The sequence below is a fragment of the Mesitornis unicolor genome, unplaced genomic scaffold (genome assembly GCF_000695765.1).
Source record: "Mesitornis unicolor isolate BGI_N332 unplaced genomic scaffold, ASM69576v1 scaffold11935, whole genome shotgun sequence".
In the NCBI taxonomy this organism is placed as follows: domain Eukaryota; kingdom Metazoa; phylum Chordata; class Aves; order Mesitornithiformes; family Mesitornithidae; genus Mesitornis; species Mesitornis unicolor.
The window spans coordinates 27,454-42,801 of NW_010183509.1; the positions used below are offsets into that span (position 1 = coordinate 27,454).

General features: G+C 39.1%; 1 protein-coding gene across 1 annotated transcript; it reads left to right on the forward strand.

The window, feature by feature from the left end:
- Positions 1-913: 913 nt before the first annotated feature.
- Positions 914-14,492, forward strand: LOC104540369 (transient receptor potential cation channel subfamily M member 5-like; the record flags this gene model as incomplete). Its single annotated transcript, XM_010184167.1, has 8 exons — positions 914-1,030; positions 2,119-2,299; positions 3,934-4,100; positions 7,351-7,531; positions 9,952-10,016; positions 11,863-12,054; positions 13,362-13,464; positions 14,374-14,492. Coding segments are annotated over exons 1-8 (1,125 nt in total), but the record flags the coding sequence as incomplete, so codon positions are not given.
- Positions 14,493-15,348: the final 856 nt, after the last annotated feature.

Genomic DNA, 15,348 nt, shown 5'->3' on the forward strand with positions numbered 1-15,348 from the left:
AAAGAGCTATTTCACAGGGGGTTTGGGTTTGGGTACTTCTTGTTTGTTTGTTTTGCTTCTTATAAGGCATACAAGTTGAATTCTGTATTTTTCAAATCATAATTATATCTGTTCAGTCCAACTGGAACACAGGAAAGGCAAGCAGACCTTTTCAGTGTCTCATGTAATGCAGAAGAACAACTCTTGTTACACGACCTTTGCTCTAGGACAGATTACTCGCCATCATTACTTTAGTCACATATAGAGAAAACCACCTGCCTTTTTGAACTGTATGTTCCTGTCGAGTACAGTCTGGCCCAAAATACTTCGGCTTATGAATAAATAGCCTATTTCTACAGCAAACAGAGTGTAAACCTCCCCGAGAGTATCTTCAAGACAAATAAATTGTAATCACTTAGTTATTTATTGTTTATGTTGAATAATATAAGTCATCGCAGCATGATGCCTAATGACATCAAGAAACCATGACTCAGACACTCACTGCTTGCAATAGCTTGTGGAGGAGGCTCCTCTTTCTCTCTTGTAGAATTAGGGTCACCTTCGGGCTCTAAGGCACCTCAGATGACTTTGGACAGATCGCAGGAACTTGTACCTTGCAACTCAGCTATGCTAAATGAGAGATGAGAAAGCCTTACTCCTTCATGCCTTCTATATAATTTAAGTTACATAGCTTTGGTGTGGAGTTTTCCTCTTCCTGTATTTATCATCCAATATTTGGTACAAACACCTCCAATTTCAGCGGAACCATATGAGCATAATAGTAAAAGATTAATTTAAATTATTTGACTAAAAACTCAGCTAGATGTAAATTAATGGATTTTGTGGCTTCTCCAGTTTAAACAGCTTCTCATTTTCCAATTTTCTGTCATCTCAGTGAACATCTTGGTCTACTGGTGATCACCTTACAGATTCAATGGAGGAAATTGAAACCAAGCTCTTCAGCAGTGACAAAGAGGAAGCTTTCAAAAGAGAACTGCCATATTGTATAGGAGAAATAGACTTCACAGCTTCTGGGAAGAAACGTGGAAAGGTACAGCACTGAAGAGTGGCCTTTAACACCACTGCTGTTGTTCAGCTGTCACTTCTTAGCATTAAATGTAGAGACTGTAATAGTGAGGGTCAGTGTGATACATTGTATTCAAAGTAGGGACCATACCTTCCCAAATGTGAATGTGATTTAAAATAAGGCCTATTAATATAGAGAAATCAATCACTTGACCTGCACTTACATGCAGCAAGTACACTTGTTCACCTTTTCTTTTTTTTAAAAAAAAACAACCAACCAGTCGTGTGTAGCTTCCTTCATTTTTTATCATTTCCCTGGTTTAACCTCTTTCTGCCAAAAATTAATCTCTATGGATTTCAACATTTTAAACATACTTTTGAGCCTTTTAAAGGCTCTTAAAGTTCTCTCTGTTTGTTCTGCTAATATGCAGGGAAGGCTGTACATGGACAGATCCACTAGTCCCTTGCATACATCAGTGCTAGAGCATAAAAAGTTCCTAGGAGCAGAAATCTGCCTTAAGGTTTTGTTTTGTCACAAAGTCTAAAACACAAAGCCAAAATATATACAGAACAGGAAGAAGTGATAGATTAATGTAACATGTTCTTGAAAAACAGACATGAAGTAAATATTTCAGCTAGTGCAGAAACAAGAAATGCCTGAGAAATTTAATAGAATCATAGAATTTGTTGGGTTGGAAGTGACCTTCAATGGTCATCCAGTCCAACCCTCCTGTAGAGGGGAAGGACATCTTTAACTAGATCAGGTTGCTCAGAGCCCCATCAAGTCTGACCTTGAATTTGCTGGCTTTCCTAGACTGCCATGGAACTGAAGGCAGTTCAAGAGGAATGGCAGCATTAAAGGAAAGAATATGTCAGTCTGCAACACAAAATTAACCCATGGAACTGACCCATTTAGTGAGGTGACAATAATACACATACCTGCTAAATTCATCCTGGTATTTAGTTCTCTGTCAGGTCTTGCTCAAATAATTTTTTTCTTGAATAACCAAGTTGATTATCGTTTTCCCTCTGCATTCACCACGAACAATATCTCTACTCTATGCTATTGTCCCATTTTTATTCAGTGGGGTTTTTTTGTTTTGTGTGTTGAAGTTTATTAAGGTCCCGAGCACCATTCATCCTGGAATCATATTTGAAGTTATGCTCAACAAATGGAAGCTACCTGCTCCCAATTTGGTTGTATCTTTAGTAGGGGAAGAAGAAAATTTCCAGATGAAGCCTTGGCTACGGGACACCTTAAAAAAAGGACTTATAAAGGCAGCTCAAAGCACAGGTTAGTACTTTAGGCTTTAAACAAGGGATTTATATTCCTACTGGATTCTCACACCTAGAATCCAATGATCTTTTGACATCAATGGGCCTGCTCACATGACTGTTTTTGAAGTTCAAGTCTTTGCCGAATGCAACCCACAACCTGCATTGAAATAGCTTTGAAAACAAAAGTTACTGTATTAGAAATAGCAAAAACAAGTTATTTCAAAACAAGTTACACCAGGCAACCATTCCTGAAGTGTAAAATTACCTGATATTATTCTCTCAGAAATGACACCAGAAAGATAGCATAAGATGGTCCCAAATACATTGTCCCTCTTTGGTGCCATAGCAAAATAATTCTTAAGAGAGCATAGCAATTTCATTTCTACAAGAGTGAATTTAGGTCAAAAATAAGAATTCTTGTTTTCTGCATTCTCTCTTTTTAGCTACCAGTCAAAATCATTTTACAATAATTTGGGGGTTTATTGAAGATTATTTTCTTCAAATCTAAGAGTTGAACATGAGGAAAAAGTTTTTTACTGTGAGGGTGCCAGAGCACTGAACAGGCTGCCCAGAGAGGTTGTGGAGTCTCCTTCTCTGGACACATTCAAGGCCAACCTGGCCGTGTTCCTGTGTGACCTGGTCTGGTGATCCTGCTCTGGCAGGGGTTGGACTGGATGAGCTTTCGAGGTCCCTTCCAACTCCTGAGATTCTGTGATTCTGTGATTCTGTGAACAGACTTTGTTAGTGGAACAGCCTATGATTAGACTCAAGTTTAAACAAAAAGACCTTGGTAATGTATAACACAAAGTAAGTCAGCTCGCTTCCTCCCTGGCTGTTCACATAAATGATAAGAGTAGTGAAAAGCATTTAAAAATAAAAGTAAACAAATCAGTGTCTGGGACCATGCATGCAAGTGCCTTTCATTTAAGATGACATTGTTTTCCTTGTAGTTTTATGAAAATATCTACAAAACAAAGTGAAAATATCTGTAAGCGTTTCACAGTGAGCTCTTGGTTTAGCTTCACTGGTCCAGACAAGACTGTAACAGTTTTGCTTTTTGTAATGAAACAGCCAAATACTGAAGCTCTTTTTGGTACTTTGTACCACACATAGATAGATACTTCTCTACCTCCAGATACTTACTCTCCAACACACACAAGAACAAGAAAAAGGAAAAAACTGATTAAGGAGGTTATGTCCAAGCTCTTCTGCTACCAGAAGAGTCCCTGTTCAGTCCCTGTTCAAACCAATGATTTCCTCCACTCTGTGCCTTTGTTCTTCCTCATGTAACAATCAGATCTGCTGGGTACAGTGATGTTTCTGCTTATATTTAGACAGTAAGTGACTCTAGACTGGAGATACCACTCTTGGTGGACATATTGGCATCAGAGTAAGGACAGCGCCATTGCATCACATGATACATGAAGCACGTTTGCTTATGCATATATATAATTTCTTCTTGTTTTCCTTATTAATGTCTTACGTACTTTGTATATATTTTAATTCTAAAAGTTACAGTCCATCAAGACCCGTTCACAGTTTATCTATCTAAAGAAAACTTAAATCCAGTGCTGAAAGGAACGTTACTTGACACACAAACATATTCAATTATAAAGAAATTATCTACCTGTTTTTAAAAAATAATTTCAGGTGCCTGGATTTTTACCAGTGCTTTACGTGTGGGAATAACGAGACACTTGGTGCAAGCAGTCCGAGATCATGCACTGGCTAGTACTTCATCCAAAGTAAGAGTGATTGCCATAGGAATAACTTCCCTCAGAAAAATTCAGCACAGAGAAATTCTGGACAACACAAAGGTATTTTTTGCTTATTTTACTCGTGAATAAATGTTCAGAAGTAAGCTGCACCTTTGCAAACCTTGGATGCGGTAGGCAGAACAACGACTATCTAACTTAAAAACAAAAGTGGGGTTTAAAGTGTGTTTTGGGGGAAGAAAGAAAGAAAGAGCAGAAAGAACAGTTAGACCCTCGTGATGCTGTGCCCTGCACGCTCGGTGTACGTGACAGCGATTCTACAAATGTCCAGCAGGTGGCAGCATTAGACGTTAGCTCGGTGACCAGAGTAAGGATGAACGTCGGGGAAAAAATCTGGCATAAGGTAACTTAAATGGTTTTTTTCTTTTGTCCTTTTACTGCAGAAGCACTTCAAGCTATTACACACGTAGTACAAAAAGTACATTTTCTAGTATGAAACACAAGGCATAAACATTTAATGCTAGCCATGCAGGATTTCATCTAGTTACTGGGAGCTCTAGGGACCTCACTATTCAGATCAAAGCAATCCAAGTTCTTTGAGCAGGATGGGGGACACAAACCAAAAGAAGCCCACAAGTAGAAAAGCTCACCCAACAAAACAGTCAAGACAAGTTGATGCTGAACTGACCTGGAGGTGGAGAAAAGAAAATTCTGACATGAACTTCTTGTCACTGGATATACAGTCTGTCCTAAGCAGAATTTTATCACAATGAAGTAGGCGTGTCATGACAACGAATGACTGCTCTTCTATGCTATTTTACTTTCCAGCAGAAGCTATGAAACAAATGACAAACACGGCCCTCTGAACCTGCACCTAGGTCTTGTCTGAGATAGGCTAGCGAGTACCAGTCAGCAGCTGGGAGACTGCCGCACCCCATCAGCAATTCACTGTCATTGGGCTTCCCCTTTTTCCATCCTTTTTGTCAAAGACAGCTACTTGTATGCTCTACTAGGTGGGACTCTGTAGATGAAAGACTTTAAAACTTACTTGTTTGGCTCAACTGGTCCGAAAGGACCTCAGAGGAAAGAATTTGGTTCATTGTGTTTATGAATTTTGTTCAGGAAAGTTGCTTTGGCAAGTGCAAACTAGTTGCTTTGCCTCCCTCCCAGGATAAATGATCAAAATGCATTTGGCTCTTTCCCAACCAGCAATTACAGAACAAGTGCATTGGTCTTTTTATTGCATTAGATTTTCCTGCTTAAGTAAAGCCTGAGTTCTTTGTCAAGGAATATTTCGTGTAGACCATTCCTGACTCTATGACTTCTGGCACTGCTTCCACCCAAAGACATTCTGGATTTTAGTCAGTAACTTTAAGACAAAGGGACTATAGACAGGGATGTCGATCTAAACCCAGTTCTCTTTATACTTGGCACTAACACAAGTAGCTTGTTGTATAAAATAGAGCTAACAATCCACACTAGCAAGGAGAGAAACAAGGCCTGAATTCAGTGGATCCCTCCCATCTCTTCTGCGTTAATGGTATGCTTTAAACATCATTGAAAGATCACTTCCACATTTTCAGAGAATAAATAGGAAAATCCCAAAGGGTCTTTTTCAAATGGTTGTTGTGCCTCCGGGTCCTAATCAGAAACCAGATCCTTGGTGAGTAAGCTTCACATTAAATGGCAGCAGAACATAGGCACATCCTCTGTCAAAACAAATTTGAATGCAAATTAATTGTGTCAAGAAGCTTTCCCCAACAAATGAGAGACAGAGAGAAGTAAAAGAAAATTGTGGCACTTGCTGTATGTAAAGGACATACTAATTTACTGCTTTTTCCCCCTGAACAGCTCTCAGTGTTCCTATGCTTCCCGGAGCTGCTGACAGGGAAAGACCTGTCTGATTATAGCCTTTTTCATCTTGCTCTGAAGGAGATTTTTCCAGTTTTACTGTATGCAGTCTAATTTCAGAAGGCCGCTTAGGAGCACGCTATGTAGTGTGCTCAACTCTTCTACGTGCAGCACGAAGCAACTTGTCCTCTGGGTTACTTAATATATTTATGCATTAGTAGTGCTGCTATGAGACCCTGTTGATAAGTTCACTGCCTCTCCAACATCAACCTTAGCCTTGGCTGTGGAGAAGAGCCTGGACAACCCCTGGGTTGGACTTCCCCCAGGATTGACCTGGGCACCCGCTCTTAAAAGCTGGGGTGAAGAAAGGCTCCACATAAGATCTGACTCTTAACAACCAGAACATAAATTTCTGCCATACCTTAATGACAGCTACGTTACTTGCATAGTTACACAGCTATGTCTGGAAATGCTTTAACACCTGATTGTGTCCACGAAATTAGTTGGAGGAGTAATGCACAATAGCCAAGCTGACAGTTGGAGTTCTGTTCATCGACTCAAAGGCTGCAGAAGTTGGAAAAGAGGCATGAAAAAAAGCAATGTATATTTTAAACAATTGCTTTAATCTGGCTTACTTGCAACAGGGCAGTGATTATGAAGATGAAAAAGAAGAATAACCAGGCATTTACAGGCTGGCTTGCAGCTAGGAATGATGTATCAAAGTGGACGTGCAACAGTGGGAAAGAAAGATTTATTAAAGAAGGGGAGCTTGAAAATGTGTATGGAAGACTAGATGTAGTGCAATCCTTAGAACAAATAACTGTAACAGTGGTTCTGTTTTACCCAGACAGTGATTTTATGTAAAATAACAATAATAAATTATTTCAAGATATAACACCCTTAACCCAAAATAAAAGATAAGAAGATTGCCCTTTCTAAAGTCTGTCAGTCATTTTTTTAGAATGCAGTTTCCAATCCGAGAATAGTCATTAGACAGTATATAACCCTGCCTATTAAATAAAGCTGCATTTAAATTGACACAGACATACAGCAGCCTAACTTATCTGCTGGGCTAAACACGGACAAAAAGCTACTGAAATGAATAGGTTTGCCTCCATTTTTACCAGCTAAACCTTTAGCCTTCCAAGACACTACAGCTCCATCCACAATTATCAGGTCTCATGGTGCCTTTCCATTTGTCCAGCAAGCATTTCCAAAACCTCTGAATAAATGCCTAGGTTCCAGAGATGACGACTGAGATCACTGTATTTTGCAGAGCCCAAGAGGGAAACTTAGCGGGACTTCAGCTTTCAGTCCTGTCAAAACTGGCACCTTTCAGAACCAACGCATTCTCCTTCTCCATCCTCCAAAGAGTCTGTTCAATTGTCTCAAAGGTGGTGTGCTGTGTCATGACACAGACAACACAAAAATGGAGATGAAGCGCATAAAAACACAGACTGTACTTTGTAGAGAACACTAACTTCTCTCCTCTTCTCTCCAGAATGAAAGTCTTGTACATTACCAATCAGATGATAATATCCAAGGCCCACTGTATTCCCTGGACCATAACCATTCCCATTTTATTTTGGTGGATCACATAACACCAGATGAGCCAGATGGAACCACTAAGCTACGTCTCACCTTGGAAAAGCATATATCAGAACAGCGTACTGGATATGGTGGTAAGTAGACTCCGTACAGGCTTGCTAACTTGAATAATACTGGTATTAGTGAAACTTGTGGGGCCCTGGCCTTATCAAAGGCAAGCCCAGTTCTCCAATTGGACAAACATCTACATAGGCAAGATCAAGTAAACACATTTGTCATTATGTAAGAGGCAGAACTAAAGTGACTTCTGAAGTTGAGAAAGCTTCTCTTTGAACCAAAAATACTGACTTCTATCAAATCTCTTTAAACATAGCTCAAAGCTGATCTTCAAAGCATAGCTCAAACTGCCTTAAAACACAATGAATGAAAAATAAATCCTGCTTTAAATGCCTTAACCAGCAGCTCCGAGATGGATGTTCACTGTTGTATACTTGCATCCCCTCTTGCATTGCTTGTTCTTGAATTGCTCCCACATTGGAAGAAACGACTTGTTCCACAGCCCTTTGAAATACTTTAAGCCATATTTATTTCAGAATAAAATCTTATCCTGGGTAAACAACACGGCTTCTAATGGTCATCTAAATCTATGTGACCTTTGTTTATAATGAGAACTGAGTATTGGGCAGGCCTCCTACTGCTATTTGTGGAAAGAATCCAGTTGTACTGCTAATACGATTACTTTTACCTTTCCTTTGTTACTGTATTACCTACAGTGCTAACACAGCTGAAACAGAAGGGAGAGCTCACTTATTCACACTTGTATACGTCAGTGGAATATTTAATTGCATAGGCCAAAGTATGGCTGCACAGATGTACCCGAGGGCATAAAAGCACCTGAAGAATGTTTATCTGCTGGCTCAGATAGGAAAGACCACGGTTGGACTGTAATGGCAGGCTGAGTGCTGAGAGTTAGAAAGTAACGTCTTTCTGCTTGCAAATCAAATCTGCTTAAACAAATCCCAATGGAACCACTTTCTATCAAAAAATGCTGATTCATTTGACAAATATTTCACTGGAACATACTGAATTTAGTGATATCTTCTATAAACAAAACCAGTGTTGTTCATTTAAGTTCCTTTACATTCAAGCTGAACAAAGCTATGTGAATTTACTGAAGTAAAACACTTTAATAAGGTCATGTAGAATTTCCCTATTTAAATATAATACCCAGAAGTCATTCAGAGGAAATTTTTAATGTGCTGAAAAATCTTTGCAATTAAGGACTTCCCACTGTCCCAGTCTAAAGTCAGATTCCCTGCCAAGGCCTCTCCTCTGGCTAAATTTTATCTAAATCTATGATAAATGAAGCACATTTGAAGCCATAAACGTGTCTTGAGGAACCTGTAGTTACAGAAGTAACATTTCAAGCTAGAACTTCATGTTATAGAGGTATGGCAATGCCATGCCATTCACTAAAACAAATGAAGTTACTTTCCAATCATGCCCTGGCTACAGCTCAGTTCTGCCCTTTCTCTGTAGTCATCCCACAGCAGATCCAAGAAGTAGTAAGTGGTGATTTGTACATGGCTCTGGGAGACCTACAAAGGGAAACATCAAAAAATTGTTTGACCCAAATGCCTTTGATCTTCCAACAGAAAGAGCCATGCACCTCATTATGCTACTGTTCTGATGGAGCTCTTTTAGGCCACCTTTGGATTACAGAGTTCAGCATCTACTGTATAAACCAGAAATAAATGGGTCCCTGTGGGAGGATGCCTAAGGACAGGGAAGCCTACATTGTTTCTTCCTCTGCTGCCGTGACATAAGTATTTAATATGTATGTTAAATGTGTAATATTATGTTACTAATAATCACTGCATTAGACTCTGCTGAATGACACTTTAAGCTGAGTAATAAAGAGTACATGGTTCCTGTCAACTCATATCTGACTCTTCTCACCCTATCTGGTCTACATAGTCAGCCTCTTCAAGTTCTTAAATTTTCCTTTTATCAAGCTTTTCTCCAGGATATCCTTCCTGCACATGCTAGGTACGTGTAACACCTGGGACAAACAGACAGCTTTTCACTTCTAACTGTATCTCAATATAAATAATGGTAGCTGCCCCTCTGAAAACCTAACAATCTTGCCTTGCACCATAACACAGCTCCATTACTCCAATATCTGACCACCTTGCAGTAAATAAATAACTTAAAGTCAACAGTGCTATGACATACAGAAGTGCCAGTATCCATCTTTGGCAGCTGAGGTGAACTGAGGTGAGGAGAGATGGAACTGCTTGCTAGGGATCACACAGGACATGAGAGGCAAAGATGCCTTCATCCTGAATTTTAGACTAGGCCCCATCTGCTAGGGCACACAGTTACTCTCTTCCTTTGCCACTTGCTTCTGCTATTGCCTGTGTTCTGCAGGCTCATGTTCTGGTAGGGACCAAAACAGCTCATAACAGGAGAAGTATTTTTAAGGGGTCAGCAGAAACACAATTGTTTTGTGAAAGCTGTTAAATCTTTAAAAATTAAACCATTTATTTCACAGGAACGGGTAGCATTGAGATCCCTGTACTTTGCTTACTGGTAAATGGAGGACCAGGCACACTTGAGGTAAGAAGCTGTTTGCAACTTTAGAAAAATAAATTAACTGATGCTAAGTAATTAATATAAAATTTGGCTGGATGACAAGCACATGTATTGGGCGTTACATGAATTCAAAATTCATATCTATACACCATTAAGAACTGAATTCTGTTAATATTAAATTTGCCAGTATTTGTTTGGGAGAAATATTTCCTTTTGAATAGGTGCCAGCTGATCATTAAATCCTCCACTGCCAGTCCGTACAGTGGGAAGAAGGAAGCCAAAACAAAAACAAGCCCAGAGAAGCCAGCTCCAAATCTAGTGAAATAGAAATACTGCGCTATTACTTGAGATCACATACAAAAAAAAAGAGGTTAATCATTCAGTGCTCTCCAGCAACAGTGAGACAACTGCCTCTGTCACAGGGCTTAGAAGTACAAGACCAGGTTTGCTAGATACACCATTTAAAACTATAATGTCCCAGTTCCACTGGCCAAAAATACATTGTATGACAGAAGACTGGAGAGTTGTCTGCTAACAATCCCTGTCTTCTTCAGCAGAGGGTCAGTTTTGATCTTTTCTAAGTAGTTTAACAACTCAAGGAACCAGTCAGCTAGGAGATACTCTTCAATTTCTATTCTGCTTTTACTGGCATTTTATTTTGCTACTTTGTGGCTTTTTTTTAATAATACTCTCAGATTAGAAGGAATACCCTACAGTACCTTTAGGGAGACATTTAACCACAATTTAAAGTTTCCAAGTGATAAGACTCTGCCACACAAGCTGGTAGCCTCTTCCAGAATACGGACTCACTTCTGGTGATGTTTTCTAGTTTTGGTTTCCAGCCACTGTATCTTGTCATATCTTTGTCAGCTGGACTAAAATACACACTGGTATTAGAAATCTCACTGTTTAAACTAGGATTATATCACGTCTTGAGCTTTCCTTCTAGAAGCTAAATATAACAGCGTTTTCTTTATCTCAAGTGTTGAAAAATCAAATATCACAACCCATAAAACCTGTTTTCAAAGTCTGAGAGAACAAAGTGACTTGGAAAGCAAAGGTGACTGTCTGGAGTTGTCCTGAATTTTCATATGTGCTAGGAATGGATAACCGCTTGCACTTTTTTAGAATATCCGTTTCTTAAATACAAATTGGATAATATACACCAAGGATAAAAAAAAAACAAAACCAAATTAAACTTGAAAAAACCCCAATGAAACAAGTAAATCAATAGTGAGATGCTTAGAGTCTCAGAAACTTCTTGCATAACTTCAAGTTAAGAAATAGATTGGCAGCAAATAGTCATTATTGCAATTATGATGCCATGGCCTCAGGTCTCCTCTCCCATGAGTCCCCACCTGCCTGACTCATTCCAGTTGCACAAGTGATAGAATTATCAGCCTTTAAATCTTGTGGTTGCTATGCTTCAGTGTTGGTTTTTTTTTCCTGTGGCCCCAATGTTGTATTCACACAGGCAAATGCCTAATTTTCAGACATATCACCAGGTTTATCAGCCAGAAGAGCCTGCTGAGAATTTAGCGCTCCTCTTGCACTTGACTATGCTGAAACACAAACTGCAGGGGAGAAGAAAAAAAAAGTCAGGGATAAAGAAGTTTTATGCATTGTTTGTCCAAATCAGGTTGCTTAGCTACTCAGCAGATGTGTCATGAAAAGAAGTATAGTTAGGGGCCTGTACATGGGCAACCTGCTACAGAATCAGAAAAATCCTAACAGCTTAGAGGACTCTGGACTGACTCCATAGTGAATCTGGTTTAGGTACACATTTATTCCTAGTTTACAAGAAATCTTTCTTTTGTATAACATTTTCTTTTCATATATGAATTCTAAAAATGTACTTTTTAAACTACAGAGAATTTGCAGCGGTTTGGAAAATTCTGCTCCCTGGCTTATCTTAGCAGGGTCTGGAGGTACAGCTGACATCTTAGCTGCATTCATGAATGACCCTCAGTTTATCATGCCAGAAGCTGTTGAAAAACAATTTAAGGAGAAATTCCCTGCAGAAAGCTTCTTGTGGAAGGACATTCTCCAATGGACAGCAACGGTGAGCTCATATATTTGATAATTACATGCATCTCATTCACAAGCTCTCTCCTGCCATTTCTAGCTTTGGTAATCCATTCAGTACAGGCTTGACAAGAAGCTGCCCAGAGGTTTTGGGTACTCCAGTGTTCTAACACCAGTGTCATAGAATATAACATGAAAATCACATGCTCAGTGAGCATACAAACTACTCTGTCCTAGTGATTCAGCTGAACGCTTCAGGCTCTATCCTTCAGCAATTATTTCCTCAAGTGACAGCCATCACGTAGGAACTCCCCGGTCCTTCTGGAGGACCTGAAGCACTATTTATATTCCACAACTGTGGAGCTTGTGCAGCTGTGACAGAAGAGACATAATTCATGATCTACAGCTGTTAAATGGAAAACTAATTGTGGATAAGCATGAATACATTAAACAGAAAAGGTGTTTAGAAATTATCTTTTCTATTGTCAGTTATGTGTGTCCTTAAAAAGAAAAAAAGACAAAACAGATTTGCAGATATCCTTACTCTTTGTCTTGAGGCACACCTGCTGGACTTAAAGCACTACACATGAGCGTTTAAGAAACAAAAAACCACTTTGACACTGTCTTTATGTGAAGACTGAAGAACACTGTGTGCCTCTGAGACACACCAAGTCCACTTGGCCTGACCCACTACTTATTCTTTGCAGTCCCTGTTATAATCCCTTAGTTTTAAAAGTTCCACATAATAATTCCATTAAGGAGAACTTTGGTAGATCACTAACACAAGGGGATGGAAGGGCATCTAGAAGCAATATTGCCAGATGCTCACAAAGTCTCAGCGCAGCTGCACTGTGAGAAAGAAAACTCAATAGAGAAGCAGAAGGAAAGAGTACTGTATATATCAATATTTGATGACTTTTACTCAAAGATGATTTAGAGACTATGCTTTTAAATAAACAATTCTGAGAGCAAAACTTAAATGTCAAAGCAGGAAAAGGTAAAATAAAAGTAGTAGTATGCTGGCCACAGCATGACTATGAGTCAAATAAGAGTGTGAGATAAAGATATTTTAATTAAAGCACTGCTCTGGTTCTCAGGAAATGCAGGTTCTGTTCCTCCTACCCTGCTAGGTGATTTTGGAAAAGGCAGCAAATCCCTTCTTGCCTTGAGACTTATTTATATATGGGACACTAATAGTGTTTTTCTTCTTGCCAAACTTTAGCTTTACAATTAGAACAGAAGTTATTGGGAAATACTGTAAGAGTGATCTCCACTGGGCTCCTAGGCATTAATATATAACAGTAGAACAACACATAAAATTATTTTTATTTCAACTCCCAATAGATTCAGAACATTATTTCACACGAACATCTTCTAACTCTGCACAACTTTGAGCAAGATGGTTCAGAAGAACTAGACACAGTAATTTTAAAAGCTTTAGTAAAAGGTAAGACCAATAAACACAGCATGGTGTAATACTTGCCTTGTTTGACTACTTCTATGCCATAAATGTATTTCATTCTTGTTCAAAGCAAGTTCAGTTTGCTGTTGGATCAGATTTAACTTCTGATGGAAAGTTCTTGCGCTTGCTTTTTGACAAATTAACTGTGGCTCTTGTAACCTTGCTGTAAACTAGTGTTTGCTTTTTAATCTCATGCTATTATACAGTATTATTTTTATTGCTCCTTTATTTCAGCACTTGCTTCTCTTAGTTGTAGACATTCTAGAAGTACTGAAATATGCTGGAGCAGTTATTCCAGTTACAAGCCAATAAAAAAAACCAAACACCAAAAACCAAACCAAAAATCCTCCAAAAAAACCACACCAAAAAACCCAACAACTAAAAAAAAAACCCCACAAAAATGCACGTCGACCTGAATTGCCTTAGTTCCAGAAACAACCATTTCTCCTATGAGAAATCTTCACTATATCTTCTGAAAGAAGATATTACTTGTCCTGCCACCCATTTCAGTTTGTATTAACTTGATTGTTTATGTTATCCTAAATTTAGTATGGGAAAAAAAGCCATTCTATTCCTAATATGCTTACTGAAACAAGACAAAAGACAATAGCCAGTCCTGTTCCTCACCTTCTGCAGGCCAGCATTTCTCTTAAAATCCTACAGGCATTTAAACTTAATGTTTTAACAGAGAATTCTGCTAGCGAAAATTAGCGTTTTTTCAATACTTCTTAAGTTAGTAAAAAAAATGCTTTTAATTGTTCCTGGTTAAGCAACCCACAGATCTGTGACAGCTGAAGGAGAGCTTGTCTCACAAATCAAAATGCCAATACTATATTAAATTAAACACAACAACTGTAGAGTACTGAGTTTATTTGCATTTCCTATTTTTGCCAGCCTGTAAAAGTCACAGCCAGGAGGCTCAGGAATATCTCGATGAACTGAAGCTGGCAGTGGCCTGGAATAGAGTGGACATAGCTAAAAGTGAAATATTCAATGGTGATGTGGAGTGGAAGGTACCAGATTTTATTGCCTTAAAAGACAATTGGTATATGTGTGTACAGGACATAAACATCCCGAGAGAAGGTTTCAGGTTTTCACACATTCTCCTCTAAGAGATTGGGCAGTGGCAGTATGCTTGCTTATGCTGTTTGTCTTTCTGGTCCCCAATACGATAATGACTAAAGATAGAGGAATGATTCAGCGATCATGGTATCCTTCTTGGGCTCATTGGAGGAGAGAATCTTCTCCCCCAGCTTCTGTACAGACCTCTAAAGCAAACAAACCTGAGCTTACGTGCAAAGGAAGCATGCAGATATTACTGTTAAAAGATGGTAGGAAGAATGTCACTGTTTCCAACTGCTGTTTCCAATCCAGTGCGGTGGGGACCTAACATCATCACAACTCCTACAGCTTGCTATTTGTGTTGATGTTTTAACATTAACACTTACATAGACATTTTGTCAGAGAAATGAAGAGTTTCAGAGCAAACAATTGACAACAGTTAGTTTGAGAGCAATGAAAAGGGATTTCAAGGGCTTGGGACAACTGGTTAAGGGATCTGGAGCACAGATAGCGTTCTCCTCTATCCCACCAATTGCAGGGAGATCTGAGGCAATAAACAGAAAGAGCCAACAGATCAATGCCTGGCTCAGAGACTGGTGCCACAGGCAGGACTTTGGGTTTTTTAATCATGGATCAGTTTACACTTCACCAGCTTTGGTGACAAAAGATGGGGCATGTCAATCTCAAAAGGGGAATAGGTTCCTGAGACAAGAGTTAGCAGGGCTCACAGACAGGGCTTTAAACTAGATTTGAAAGGGGGAGGGGGGAAAGGGGTTAAACCACAACTCACTAGAGATGAGCCTGGGG